At 53.7% G+C, this 13,316-nt stretch overlaps 1 protein-coding gene across 1 annotated transcript in view; it reads right to left on the bottom strand.

The window, feature by feature from the left end:
• The window catches only part of ZNF384 (zinc finger protein 384), a 20,491-nt gene that overhangs the window by 1,623 nt on the left and 5,552 nt on the right, over window positions 1–13,316 (bottom strand). The window contains exons 2-10 of the mRNA XM_045296011.1: window positions 10,156–10,226; window positions 9,616–9,853; window positions 8,799–9,132; window positions 7,851–7,943; window positions 4,106–4,330; window positions 3,211–3,393; window positions 1,836–1,914; window positions 817–975; window positions 1–92 (exon numbers count right to left, since the gene is read on the bottom strand). The exon at window positions 1–92 is cut by the window's left edge and continues 32 nt beyond it. Of these exons, the coding sequence (XP_045151946.1) occupies window positions 1–92; window positions 817–975; window positions 1,836–1,914; window positions 3,211–3,393; window positions 4,106–4,330; window positions 7,851–7,943; window positions 8,799–9,132; window positions 9,616–9,853; window positions 10,156–10,221 (1,469 nt within the window). The 5' untranslated portion in view covers window positions 10,222–10,226. The remainder of the gene's footprint in view (window positions 93–816; window positions 976–1,835; window positions 1,915–3,210; window positions 3,394–4,105; window positions 4,331–7,850; window positions 7,944–8,798; window positions 9,133–9,615; window positions 9,854–10,155; window positions 10,227–13,316) is intronic.

The following is a 13,316-nucleotide window of genomic DNA, read 5'->3' as shown; positions in this document are numbered from 1 at the left end:
TGGGCTACTGCTGCTGCCGCCGCTGCTGCCTGCACTTGTTGCTGGAGATCAGGAGGGTTGTGTTTGCGCATATGTTTCATAAGGTAGGTCTCCTGAAAGAGAGGATTAAGAATGAATTAAAGAATGAAAGAGAGGTAGTTCCTCGTAAGCAGCATCCTGAGCTCTTCCTACACTTTAAATAGAGCATTGTGGACTCAGAAATAGTCTAGAGCAGTGATTCCCGACCTTCCTAGTGCTGGAACCCTTTCATACAGTTCCTCATGTGGTGGTGACCCTCCAAACCATAACATTATTTTCTTTGCTACTTCATCACTGTAATTTTGTTACTGTTATGAGTCGGGCGACCCCTGTGAAAGGGTTGTTCGACCCCCAAAGGGGTCAAGACCCACAGGTTGAGAGGCGCTGGTTTAGGAGATGTGTTCAGTGTTCACTTTGCAGAGAATGGGAGGGGGGCTTCAAGAAGACCCCGTGGCTATTCAACTGGCAGGGGACCAGATGTCCTTTCACAGAGATCTCTGAGTGAAGCACTTAGAACCTCTTCCTGGAGTCAAGTGGAAACATGTCATTGAAAAGCCCCAGCGCTCAAGCTCTGCGAAGCTTTATTTTGCTTGATGCCTAAGAGAAACCGAGTTATTGTTTCTCAATCATTGCTATGGGCTTGTGGGATCAGCAACACCGCCCCCCACCCCCACCCCCGAACTTCCTAACATGGATTCTCTCTACCCACTCTGGGAGGTGGTGCTCCGGCAGCGTGCTATTCCCTGTGCTGGGGCCGGCCTTTGTCCAGGCAGTAGGCAGGGAAGCGAGAGCACTCACCGACGTATACGCCCGGCTACAGATCGTGCAGGTGTACACCTTGGCGTGCTTCACCGTGTGTGTGGAGAGGTGCACCTCTAGGGACGCCGCATCTGTGTACGCCCGGTGACAGTTGTGGCACTTGAAGGGTTTGTCTTTGTTGTGCTGCCGCCTGTGGGACTGAGAACAATGGTGGAACCCGGATGAGGGCACAAGGTTTCCCCAGGACCCCGACTCTCGGGCCGGGCCTCCAGCTGCTCTCCGCACAAGCAGTGGAGGTGGGGCATGTGCTATGTCTGGAGCCAGAGGCGGCAGCAAGCATGCCTCACGCAGCACATGCCAGGGTTCCGGTCCCAAGTGGGGAATGGGGGTCTCTAGAGAACCCCAAGACCTTATCTGGGGCCCAACAAGGTCAAAAACGCTTTCAGTCATATTAAGATGGCGAGTTGTCCCTTTCTATGCATTTCTCCCCGATGACACAGAGGGGAAAGGAGCCCCGGGGGTACAGCAGGTAGGGAGGGGGGTACTGCTAACCACAAGGTCAGCCAGTCCCGGGAAACAGATGAGCTTCCTGCTCCCGTAGAGCTACAGCTCGGAAACCCGCAGGGGAAGCTCGACCCTGCCCGTCGGACCACTGTGAGTCAGACTCACTCGACCCAAGGGCAGGCAGCTTTTTCATACAGGGGTTGCACACCGTGTGGCAATGCAACAGACTGAAATACAGTCTTCTTCTCTGATGTCAGATATTAAAACTAAAGAGATGGCACAGTTAAACCTGCCATTCTTCTAATCTATATTTTTTTTCGGGGGGGTGTGTGTGTGTGTATTACTTATGTTAGCATGTATTAAATTGTGACTTTAAAATGAATAAGAACCCTTCAGGCTTATCAGTGTCAGTGTCTGTAGAAAGACATCACCGGAACTAAAGCTTTTTGGATTCCTCTGCTATTTTGAAGAGTAAAGAGGAGTCCTGAGGGTGCTGCAGACCTCTGAGCCCCAAGCCTCAGGCTCAAGGTCGGTGTGAAGGGAGCAACGCTTACCTGCAGATTGGAGAGCTGCGTGAAGGCTTTTTCACAGCCTGGGTGTGCACATTTGTACGGTCTATCGCCGGTGTGGATTCTGCACAAGATGAGAACAGAGCAAACGGAGAGGCGTCAACAAGGCCCCTCCAAATGGGCTCCTCCTCCTCACTCCCCATGGCCACTCCTGCTCTCCAAGGGGCACGTCGGGCAGGTCTCTCCAGGAGGCAGCAGCCTCAGGTCCTCCCTGAGCTGGACCAGAACCAGGACCAGGCTGCACTGCCAACATGACTGAGCTCAGGCCACGCCTCCTTCCTGCTGGACACCAGGGGAGCAGGTGGCTCGACGCCCAGGGGAGAGGCACCAGTGTGGCACACAAGCCAGGTCCTCCAGCACCTGTCTCGCCTCACTGTCCAGACACGTACGGCAAACACAGGAGTAACCACAGAGACAACCACAACACTCCTCTGGTCCCCCATCAGTCGGAAACCACCCCGTCCGTCTGGAGCCTCAGAAAGCTCACGGGTCAGAGAAAAGCAGAGGAACAGTCAGTCGTACGAAACCCCATGGCACTCTTCCCAGGTCAGCCCTCATGGTGCAAATTCCTAGCTTGGACCTTTGACTTCCATCCCCAAGCCTACAGGGTCTGCCACTGAGATCAGCCACGGCCTTGAGGTGACCTCAGAACCACCGAGTGTCCCCGGGCTCCTCTGTGTCTCCAATCTGCACCTTGAAAACACTGCCCGGCGTGTCTCCTCCCCAAGGAGCGCTGGCTCCTCTTCCGAAAGCAAGATGACGGACCCCCGCAGGTGGAGCCCCGTGTCCACGTGAAGTTGGTGAGAAGGCTGAGTTCCACTTGAGTCCGCCAAAGAGCAGCACTTCTCCCCAGGGCAGGTTTGCATCCTCCGAATCGTGGGACAGCGTGCGCCCCAGAAGGGCGCAGCGCACTGCCAGTTCAGTCCCGTGCGACTGCTCGGTGCGTGTGCTCTCATGACTCGGGACGGCCCCAAGGCTGGCTTGTTGTCTTGGGTGTGCCCAGGCTGGTTCTCAGCTCACGTCCGATGGCATCTCCTGCTCATGGTCGGTCCCTCAGGGCCAGAAGCGCCCTCTCCTGCAGTCAGATGCCCCAGCTTGGCATCGAGGAGGAGTCCTGGCCAGGTGTGCCACTTCTTTTAGAGAGTCCTTTCTCCTCCGTGCCACGGGGGTGGCCACAGTCACATCTCTTCCGGTGCAGCTCTTGCCCTCTTGCCACTCTCAGTCTTCCTTCTCCCAGAGGCCTTCTCCTCCAGCCAGGTCTCTCCCCCGCCCCCCGCATGCGGGCCGTTGTGTGTCCGGGGCGGGGGTGGGGAGGGCATGCCAGCGGGGCGGGGGGCAGCAGCCTGCCACTCACCCTTACCGTGTGTGCTGCTGGAGGTGGGAGAGCTGGCGGAAGGCCTTCTGGCAGTAGGAACAGTTGTAGGGCTTGGCCCCCGAGTGGATACGGAGGTGTTGGGCCAGGTAGGAGGTGTTGGCGAAGGTCTTGGAGCAGTGCGGGCACTTGTGGGGCTTGATGGTCTCCGTGTGCATCTTGGAGTGGATCCTGCCGGAGAGGAGAGGAAGGGGGGAGGAGGAAGCCGTTCGACCCCTAGGCTCAGCTCTCTGCTGGGTGAAATGACGTTGCTCGAAGGATGGAAGCACCCCTCCGCCCTCCTCCCCAAGCCGCTCCAGCGTGGAGCAGCTCACGGCGAGGACGCCGGCTCTGGTTTCTAGTCGGTGGCTAGCGGCAGTGAGATGGAGTCTGGCAACCCAGGGAGCCTGGTGACCTTCCGGGAGTAGTCAGTCTCGTCGACCCTCTGCTGTTTTCCTACGGTCACACACTCACCACAGACACCCTGCTTCCAAACAGTAACCTGAACCAAGGCCAACACCGCCTGTGCCCAAGTGCCTGCCGTGGGGTGCACACCTTGGCTCTCAGGTGAAGCACAGAGTAAAAGCAGGGCCTGCCCTGCAGGAGATTTCCAAACACAGAGACACAGAGAGAAACCACAACAATTGTTCCAGACTCTGGGACTGGTGGCCAGAACTTTCCAGACCCCACCCCTACCCCGCCACCCCACACGCAAGCCGCCAGGATAGCGCTTATGCTTCACAGTCAGTAACGGGAGCGAACGGAGGCTGCTCGAGGAGGGCCAAGTGGGAAGGGAGAGGGAGAAGACGGTGACGTGGAGAGAGGCGCAGGAGCAGGCCACTCGGCCTTGGCGGGACAGGGAGGCCACAGCCAGGCAGTCAGGCAAAACTGAGAGCAGCCTTACCGGGTGTGCTGCTGAAGGTGGGAGAGCTGGCGGAAAGATTTCTCACAGAAGTTACAACTGTAGGGCTTAGCCCCCGAGTGGATGCGGATGTGCTGGGCCAGGTAGGAGCCGTTGGCGAAGGTCTTGGAGCAGTGCGGGCACTTGTGGGGCTTGGTCTCTGTGTGCGACTTGGAGTGGATCTGCATCTCCGACTTGGAGTAGAACGTCAGGGAGCACATCCGGCACCTGGCCAAGCGAGGGGCAAGGGTTAGACGGCGTCCCGGCGAGAAGGCCTGGCCGAACCCTCCCCTCTGCTTTCCAGCGGAGCCCACCTAGCTCGCTCATCTCTCTCCATTCCAACTACCCTGGGTGTCCCCGAGCAAAGGGTCGCTTTGTGCACTGCCACAGCGTGCCGTCCTGCACGCTCCTAACACCCGACCAAAGGCTGCGGAGGGACAGGACCTCAGAGTGCGCGACGATGAGAAACCGACCAGAAGGAAAAAGAAAAAGGAAATCAGACCTTATTCCAGGCTCTGGGACACTGGCTTTCAATGGGCCAGAACTAGACGGTAACCCTTGTTACTCTGGTTTTATCCCGCCAACAACTTGATCTCAAACCTTTAAAGAACTCCTTTCCCAAGGGGAACGGACACCCCTCAGCAGCCCCCAAGATGACAAAGGAGGAACAAGATGACCATGAGAGACTCCCAGAAAGACTCAGTCTTCGTCTCTCGGGTTCCCCTTACCTCCTCTTTGGCAGTGATTCCTAGGAGTGCAGTGGTAGGAGGAATTATCACAATCATTTGGAGGGGCTCTTCCAAATCACCTATAACTGGCCTCCAACTCTGTATCTGATGTGCTCCACCACCACCCCACCCACCCTCCAGCCCGCTGCAAAACTCCACAGCCAAAGCTTACGGCACTTCTCTTGATTCTCATTCACAGGGACCTCACAGGGCAGGGCAGAACTGCCCCTGTAAGTTTCTAAACTGTAACTCGTTATGGGAATAGAGAGCCTCGTCTTTCTCCCTTGGGGTGGCTGGTGGAATTGAACTGCTGACCTCGAGTAGTAGCCCAATGTGTAGCCATGACGCCACCAGAGCTCCTGACCAGCCGTTTGCACGCAAGCGAGAATCACTTTTCAGTGAGCCAACGTAAGTGCTGGGTGGGGTCCAATCTCCCCAGCACAAGCTCTGAGAAGCACCATCAGTCGTGCTTTCCCTAGCACGCGGCACCCAGGGCCACACCAGCAGCATCTGGCTAGGCTTGCACCCAGGGCCCAAGTCGGCACACCTGCCTCCTGCTCAGCGGTCGTCTGACAGCATCACACCAGGAGGCCTCCGCCCAAGGAAAGCTCCCCACACTCAGCCATTTTTGGTTAAGAGCTAGGTACGTGTGAGTGGAACCCTCGTTTTCCTAAACGGCTCAGCAGGGCATGAAATGCGCTCACAGACAGGTAGCAGCCTAGAAGCCGGGCAAGTCTCTCGTCTCCCAGCCTCTCTCTGTCAGAAAGAAGTGCTGGAGAGGGTAGGAGATGTTGGCTTTGACTTTTGTTCCCTGATCTCATGAGTATTCTTAGAGAACTGAGATCATGGCTGAAAATGAAACCCTGAGGTCCTTGGGAGAAGAGTTATCACTGTTTGTTGGGAGACGGTCCCTATGGTAATATTTCTGCTGAAATTCCAATAACTAAGGGCAATTCCTATTTCGTTCCCTATTCACTCGGTAGCTCTCGAGGAAATCTGGCTGCCAGTTTCCCGATCCCTGACGGTTGCTCAATCGCTCCACAGGAGAGTTTGCTTACTGTTAGAGCCATCTCAAGGGCACAGCCCAGGGGCCTAGACAGCTAGCTGGGCTCAGGTTCTATTACAGGACTGTGCGTCCCTCTCGCCCTCCCACTTCTGATCCGTCAAATGGAGACAGGCTATCTGGCCCCCCAGGGGGTTCGCAAACACTCAGGACAGTTGGGTAAGCCCAACGTATCCTCTCCCTGTGCAAGGCTAACCCCACCAGTGCCGATGGCAGCTCGGGCCACTAGACTTCACCAGATTTGGGGGCACACTCAGAGGCAACTGTAGTGACCTTGCAAAAGCACTCCAATTGTCAAAGTTTCTCCAGGAGGTTAAAGAACACCCCTGAGAACTCTGGCCAACTCGCAGTCCTGTGTGAGGTTAGAGTCCTGTTGGAGGGCAGCACACTGCTGCACTTGTACCATCACAGTGACTGAGAGGACAGGACCCTCTGCGGCCGTTCCCAACAAGAGGAGAGTCTGCGAGCAGACACAGACGACGGCCTGGCGTGCAGAGGGCCGGGGTCCGGGCTATGCCAGACAATGACAAAAATCCTTGCCCTCTGTGGCTACTGCTCCTGCGGGACCGAGAGACCCTTTCCAGAAGGACACTGTTTCTATTCACAGCACCCTGCAAGTGTAACGCTTGAGGGTGAGGTGATATGTCCCAGGGCAACCAGTCATCACCAACCCCATGCCACGATTCCAACCGAATTTCCGAACCCTAGCTGGAGGCCTTCACGCAGAGGATGGAGTCCCCACAGAGAAGGGACTGGCTGCGCAGCCATCCAAGTGCTTCCCGCTCTGAAATGCAAAGACGCCGAGTAAGAGCCGATGCCTTCTCCTGTGAGATCTTGGGCCGTTGGGAAGGCGCTTGGTTGAGGAGAGTTACGGCTCGGCTCGGGGCAGAGAAAGGCAGCCCTCCACAGTACGAGGGCACAGCTGCATGGGGCACTGGCCACAGCAAACGCAGCCACGAGCATGCTCTCAGAAGCACCAGTGCAACTTTCTGGGTGACCTTTACTTTGAATGATCATTCAACTGGCCTTTCTGAGAGGCTCAAACTCACCTCAGAAACTTTTAATTTTCCTTTAAAACACGTCCAGCAGACAGTCAGATGAGGCCTCCTGTGACTGACTTGCCCAGGTTACAGGTGGGGACACAGGCGAGGGGGGTGACTGACTTGCCCAGAGTCAAAGGAAGCGTCCTGCCACACGAGTGGAGGTACTTTTCTCATTCGTCAATGGACACTGGGATTCTTCGTGATTACCAAATCCTTTTGGAACTCAAAGGGTTCTGAATTTCTGAAGAAGTTCCACCGGTTCACCTAGACTAGCTACTCCTCCTTAAACTTTAGCCATCTTTTCAGTCGCCCGGGGGAAGGCAGGAAGAAGCCCACCACGGCCTCCTCCCGGTGGTATATTCTTTCCACATGCAGTCCAAAAAGATCCCCGTCAGAGCCAGAGGACCAGGAACCACTCGCAGGGCGCTAGAGAGTGCTCAGAGACACTCCGTCTACAACATGTCCCAATGACCCCATCGAGGGCAAATGCATAAAAGCCCAGATTTCTACACAATCAATCAACAAAAAAAGGGGGGGGGGTTCCCTTATGAAACGACACATAAGAGAATGCCTTTAAATGAATCAAGCTTGCCAGGTGTGCTTTAGACATGACAGGGTGTGACCGGTTCCCAGGGACACCTCAACCTCACAGGGTGGGGGCATGCCTGTATTGTATAAGGCAGCTGCCATAAACAGGAATTGGGCAGTGCTCACTACATCTCTGCATAGCAACCCTGCCCTCACGTTCATGCACAAAGGACCTAGACAGTCTGTAGCTATGGCTGCTCTAAACGCCGATGGCCGACTCTTGCACACTCTTTCTCTGCAGTCCCCCACAAACGGGAGGCATACACAGAATTCTCCCCATTTTACAGATGAGGAAACTGAGGCCCAGAGAGGGGAAAAGGACTTGCCCAGGGTCACACAGCAAGTTCGTGGTGGAGCCGGGAACTGAATCCATGAGCCCAAGGCTCTGTCCATTTCCTGTGCCGCAGTTCCCTTCGCTCCTAAAATGGGAACAACATTGCCCATCTCGGTACACTAAGGACAGACCCATCTCCCAGCCATGCATATCTGCCCCTGTCTGCATTCAAGCTGTGACAGTGGTACCCTGCTCCGTACACTGGGGCCAACTCCCCAAACCCATGAGGGCCCTTGACAGTTCTCACTGTGATTAAAAGACTCTCCGCATTCAAAGGCAGGGTGTTACTTACATAATCACTCATTTAGAGTACCACATGCAAATAGGCATATAATACTTTTTGGGTCATGGACCACATGAAGGACGTAAAGGATCTAAGGGTTTCCATGAATTAGAACGTGAGCAAGCAGCCACTTTTTCTCAGCATGTATCCCAAAGCAGGGGAGGCATCCTACTCCTCCCACGTTTTTCTGTAGGCCCCTCCCACCATCCCAACCATGCAGGATCCGGCAGGCTCAGTGCTCAAAAACGGCCCAAGAACCACGGGGTGGCACCCAGGTGAGATTTAGGTGCTACAAGAAAGGTTTCTCGGACGAATAGGACTAGAAAATGGAGAGAGCAAACAAAAAGCTGGTCACAAAATCTCCAACCAGTCCACGGCCATTATTACAAGACAGAAACGACATTCTGTCACTTAACAACAAGCCAAAGATGAAGGTCCTGGAGCTGAGTAAAAAGGCAGGGTGATGTGGGCCAGCCTTCTAGGGAAAGAGGCACTAGCAAGTAGACGACGTTCCACGTGCCCACCGCACACCAGAACACCTGACATGCAAGTGGACCGAAGGCGGCAGGCTGTTGGGGGAGGGGGCTGATCAAGGTGTGGGGGGCTAAGGGGGCTCAAGGCAGTGAGCCCTGCCCCATCCTGTCCCTTGGCTCCTACCTGTAGGTCTTGCCGTCTTTATGATGGTCATCCTCGTCCTCTGGGGAGAGGACATAAGGGTCATTCATCTCAGGAAGCCCTGACTCCAGCATCCGCTTCTTCTTCCGGCCCCGGGGGGCCTTAGGAGGCACATTCACATTGCCACCGCCACCACCACCGCCTTCCTCTGTGAGGGTGGAGGCTACCTTCTTGGAAAGGTCAGGGACCACCTGCAGGGCTTGTGAGCCAGGGGGAAGAGCTGAGACAATCATGGGAGCCGAAATGGGGAAGGTCTGAGCTGATGAGGCTGTGGTCACAAGAGAGCCTGAGGGGGAAGTGATGACCAGCCCCGGACCTAGGATTGGGAGGAAAGGGAGATGCGTTAGGGTGCCCAGGCCGCCTCCTGGGCCTGTATTTCACGTCACTGCCCCCAGACCATTGTCTAAATAACCCCGCCACCACCCCCCAACCCAGAGTACAGAGGAAACCCCAAACCCTGTAGAAAAATAATGGTCTCCTAACCCTTGTGCCCGCCCCCCTGGTAACAGTGAGATTTACCCCTTGATTGACTCCCTTCTCTTCTCCACCTCTGAGAACAGGAGACTCCTTGATTCAGAGAAGGAAAGAATGTCACCTCCTCAAAGGCAGGGCCCGCATCTTCTACTTCTTTGTATCCCCCACAGTGCCCAGCTCATGGCTAGGCACACAGTAGGCACTTAATACACATCTGATTGAGCAATCAAGCACAGCCCACTCCCCGTGTCCTTCGAGCCCTCCAGCCTGGGGTACTGATCACTGGAGATCAACACCTCAGAGCGGGAGGAGCAGAGGTGCTCACCAGCAGTCATCAGTCCTGTCGACGGCACAGGGACCACCGTGATATTCTGGGTGACGGACGCCTGGCTGTGCGGGGTCAGCTGCTCGGACTTGGAGTCTGTGTCCATGCTGATGCCTGATGGCAGGGACACTGAGGCAGGCACTGTCAGCAAGGTGGGGTAGTGAGGTGGAGCCAGCCCACAGCCTTTCTCTGGCAACAGCTGGTCCTTCATCTTATTGATGAACATTGTGTTCTCAATCTATAAGAGAGAGAGGAGGGGGGCGCCGTCTTCAGAGCCCGATTCGGGTTGTTGCTGGCCCCTTTCTCATCGTTTGTCTGCCTCAGAGATCAAGGAGCCGGGAGCGGATCGATTTGGGCTCCCTGACAGAAGCAAGGCTGAAGCACGGCACGATATGCCGTGGTTGGGACTCGGTGGAGCAGCCTTGGGTTAGCCGACTTCTGCATCCACAATCATAGAGCCTATGACTCAGGTTTAAAGTTCACAATGATGGGAAAAAAAGTATACCATAGAGGAGCGACAAAGGAGAAAATACCACCTACCTGCCCTGAGACTGTGGGGATAGAAGGCCAGAAGTACGGGTTAGAATTGAAGTGAGATTCTTCCATTCTACCTGAAGGAATGAAGGGAGGCCACGTTACACCCAGGGATGGAACGGAAGCAGCTCAGCACTGGAGAATGCGAGGGGAAGGGTCCGTGGTCTGACCACAGGCTAGTCGTCAGCTCTAGGGATATAAGATAGTAGTACCCTTGATCACACCCACTCCTCGGCACTAGCTCCCCCACAACCAAGAGATGCCGTCTGAAGCATGACTGCGGAAGCACTTACACAGAGCTCGGGTACCGCGGGACCTTCCCAGGCCCCGGAGAAGCAGAAATCAGTATGACTTTCCTTTGCTGACAAGAGAGAAACCGGGACCGAGAGGGGAAGGGATGTGCCCAGAGTTACACAAAGCAAATCACTCGTACTTATCACTGTTCCTCTTTCTCTTAACCCCTCAAATCCACCTTCCTTGAAATAAAAGTTTCAAGCATTCCAAGCAATCTATCTATAGTGCTACACTGCTTGAAGAACTCGGCCAGAGCACAAAAGACTTTCAAACAAACAAATAAACAAACAAACAAACAAACTCATGCTGACTCATGGACCCATATGAAAAGGGAGAACTGACTGCTGCCCCTGTGGGTTTCTGAGACTGCAACTCCTTCCTATGCCAGGGCTGCTGTCAAAAAGTCTTAAAGGAATTAAAGAATGGCATTGGTAGGAATCAGTTACGATCTGGTGATTGTGCCCACCAAGGTCTAAGAACATGCTGGTCACCTGTGAGCTGGGGGTGCAGTGAGAACCCGGGAGTTTAGAAAGGGTCCTGCCAGCAGCATCCCAGATGCCCACCTCAGGGATTCAGAACTGGGGCAAACACTATGCTTGCCAAGAGTTCAAATGTTTCTTGTGATGGGGCTACTGCAAGTTTAAACCTTTGGGAGTGAGAGGTATGATTCAAGAAAAGTAGCCACTCGGGATCACACTGTAAGTCCCTGAGGGGCACAGCATCTAAGTATCCCACCACCCAGTTTCCACACACGGATCACTTAGCCTGGGTAAGTCCCAAGTGGCAGTTGTGGTCAAGAATAGTTTCCAAATCCTGGGCAAAGAAAGGTCCATCCTGGCAGAAGGCAGGCAGACAGGGAGGGTGACACTGGTGAAAGGACAGGAGGACCAGAGGGAAATAGCCACCCCCACCTACCCCGCACCGAGAGCAGAGAGGGATCAGACGGGCCTCCCAAGCACATGGGGCCCACTGAGCATTTGTTGGGAGCAGAGATGCTGGGAGATGGAGGCCGGACTGGACACAGAAATTGCATTTCAAGTGGCCAACAAGACAATTAGGGAAATACTTTCAACAATGGCGTTGAAAGAGAAAGGACAGCACTCTAACTGTAAGTCTGTTCTCCTTATTCTTCTTCAAGGATCTCATCAAAATGTTTGCTCAATAAGACAGGGCCCCTATTACTCATTATATCAGTATAGAGGGATCCCAGCCTTTTAGTTAAAAGGCAGCAGTATAGAGGAGAAAAATGTGCAACTCTGTGACCAGACCAGTTTCAGGAATTAAGGCAGTATGACACGACTGAGCATCAGCCACCGGCAGTCCTACTTCTTGAGTTATCAAGTATGTACAGTAAAACCAGACAGTCTGGGCGTTACTCTAGTCCTTCCTCCCCTAGCTTTCTATAGGGGCTCAGGTCCCCAGTAGGTAACGGAATTGAATTGGGGGTAAAAATCAAATGACAGTTTATGGAGATCCGATCTCACGAAGCGCTTTGGGAGCAGAGATCACATTTCCTACACGTGCTCACTGAGCACCCCATACACAATCACATACAGTGCGCCAGCCCAAAATGGGGTCTATGTGCACAGAGTTTGAAAACAACGCGAGGGGCTCACACATTGACCTGCAATCCCCATCTGTCTAACCTTCCAGCTGAGAGCAATGACCCAAGGAATGAAAGGAACAGTGTAGAAAATTAAGATAGGTGACTAAAAGCGAGGTGCGCCTGCCATATAATCGTATCATTCTCCTCCAATCCCCGCCCGTCATGACTGTGAACTTTCAGGAGGAGGGAATGAGAGCCTGGAATAAGAATACCTCCAGATGGGAATCCTGAACAAGACCTCTCCCCACAACCTCAACCCGCAAAAGATTTACCATCCATTCATTCACACTGTCCTACTGGTGAAGCAGAGTTGCTTAGAAAGTAGGCCCCCCCCACCCCAAAAAAGAGAAAGTAGCCCCATGGATTCTTAGAAAGATACACACACAGTTATGTAGCAAACATCATCATCGTTAACATTTATTAGGGGCTTACTCCCAACGAGGTGGTGCTCTAAGCATTTTACAGTTATGACACCATTTAATGCTCACCACAGTTCTCCGAGGGGCACTGTAACCCCTTTTCTTAGACGAGTCAAACCTGTGGGACACGGCTAAGGAGGGACTGAAATCCAGGCACCAAAAACCAAGCCAGGGAAAGAGGTTCTACAAGGCACTAAAACCACACAGCTCACCCCGACGACGCCGGCGTTGTAGCATGAGCCAGATACTTAAATTTAGAATACTCCCAAGGAATGTACTCTATACATTTTGTAGGCAGATCTCAAAAAGTGTTTTCAGAATTGAAGAGTCTGAGAACAGAGAACCACACACAGTTCCGATCACATTCTCAGTCCACAGCCCATGAGCCCTGACTTGGCTACCAAGATGAACTGATTTTAGAATAAAATCTGCATTACAAGAAAAGCCAGACTGGAGAGGGGGTTAAAGAAAAGGTCCCTCTACTTCATTTGGATACCCAGTCTGTGGCTCTAATTTAGTTCTTTGTTAATGAAAACATACAGCAGAAAAATGTACCAAGTCACCCTTCTGCATGTACAACTCGGACTGACACCTGACCTGGTTCTTTCGAGAACAAAGCTGAAGATCAGAACTAGAGTGGGTCCCAGGACAAGATAATGGGACTCATAGGCTTTTAATTAAAAAAGTACATGGAGAATAGTGGCCCAACTACAGGTGCTTTTTGCCTGCGAAATGACACCAAAGAAATATTAAGCCCCTCCCCTGAGAAGAATGTATCTCAAACGATGGCACTGAATCTGCAGCTTCGGGAGAAGGATATATCTGACCAGAGCACACAGGAACAGATG

Source organism: Echinops telfairi, unplaced genomic scaffold, assembly GCF_000313985.2.
Source record: "Echinops telfairi isolate 266 unplaced genomic scaffold, ASM31398v2 ScPeMD7_7356;HRSCAF=8355, whole genome shotgun sequence".
NCBI classification, from domain to species: domain Eukaryota; kingdom Metazoa; phylum Chordata; class Mammalia; order Afrosoricida; family Tenrecidae; genus Echinops; species Echinops telfairi.
This window is presented reverse-complemented; position numbering and strand designations above follow the sequence as displayed.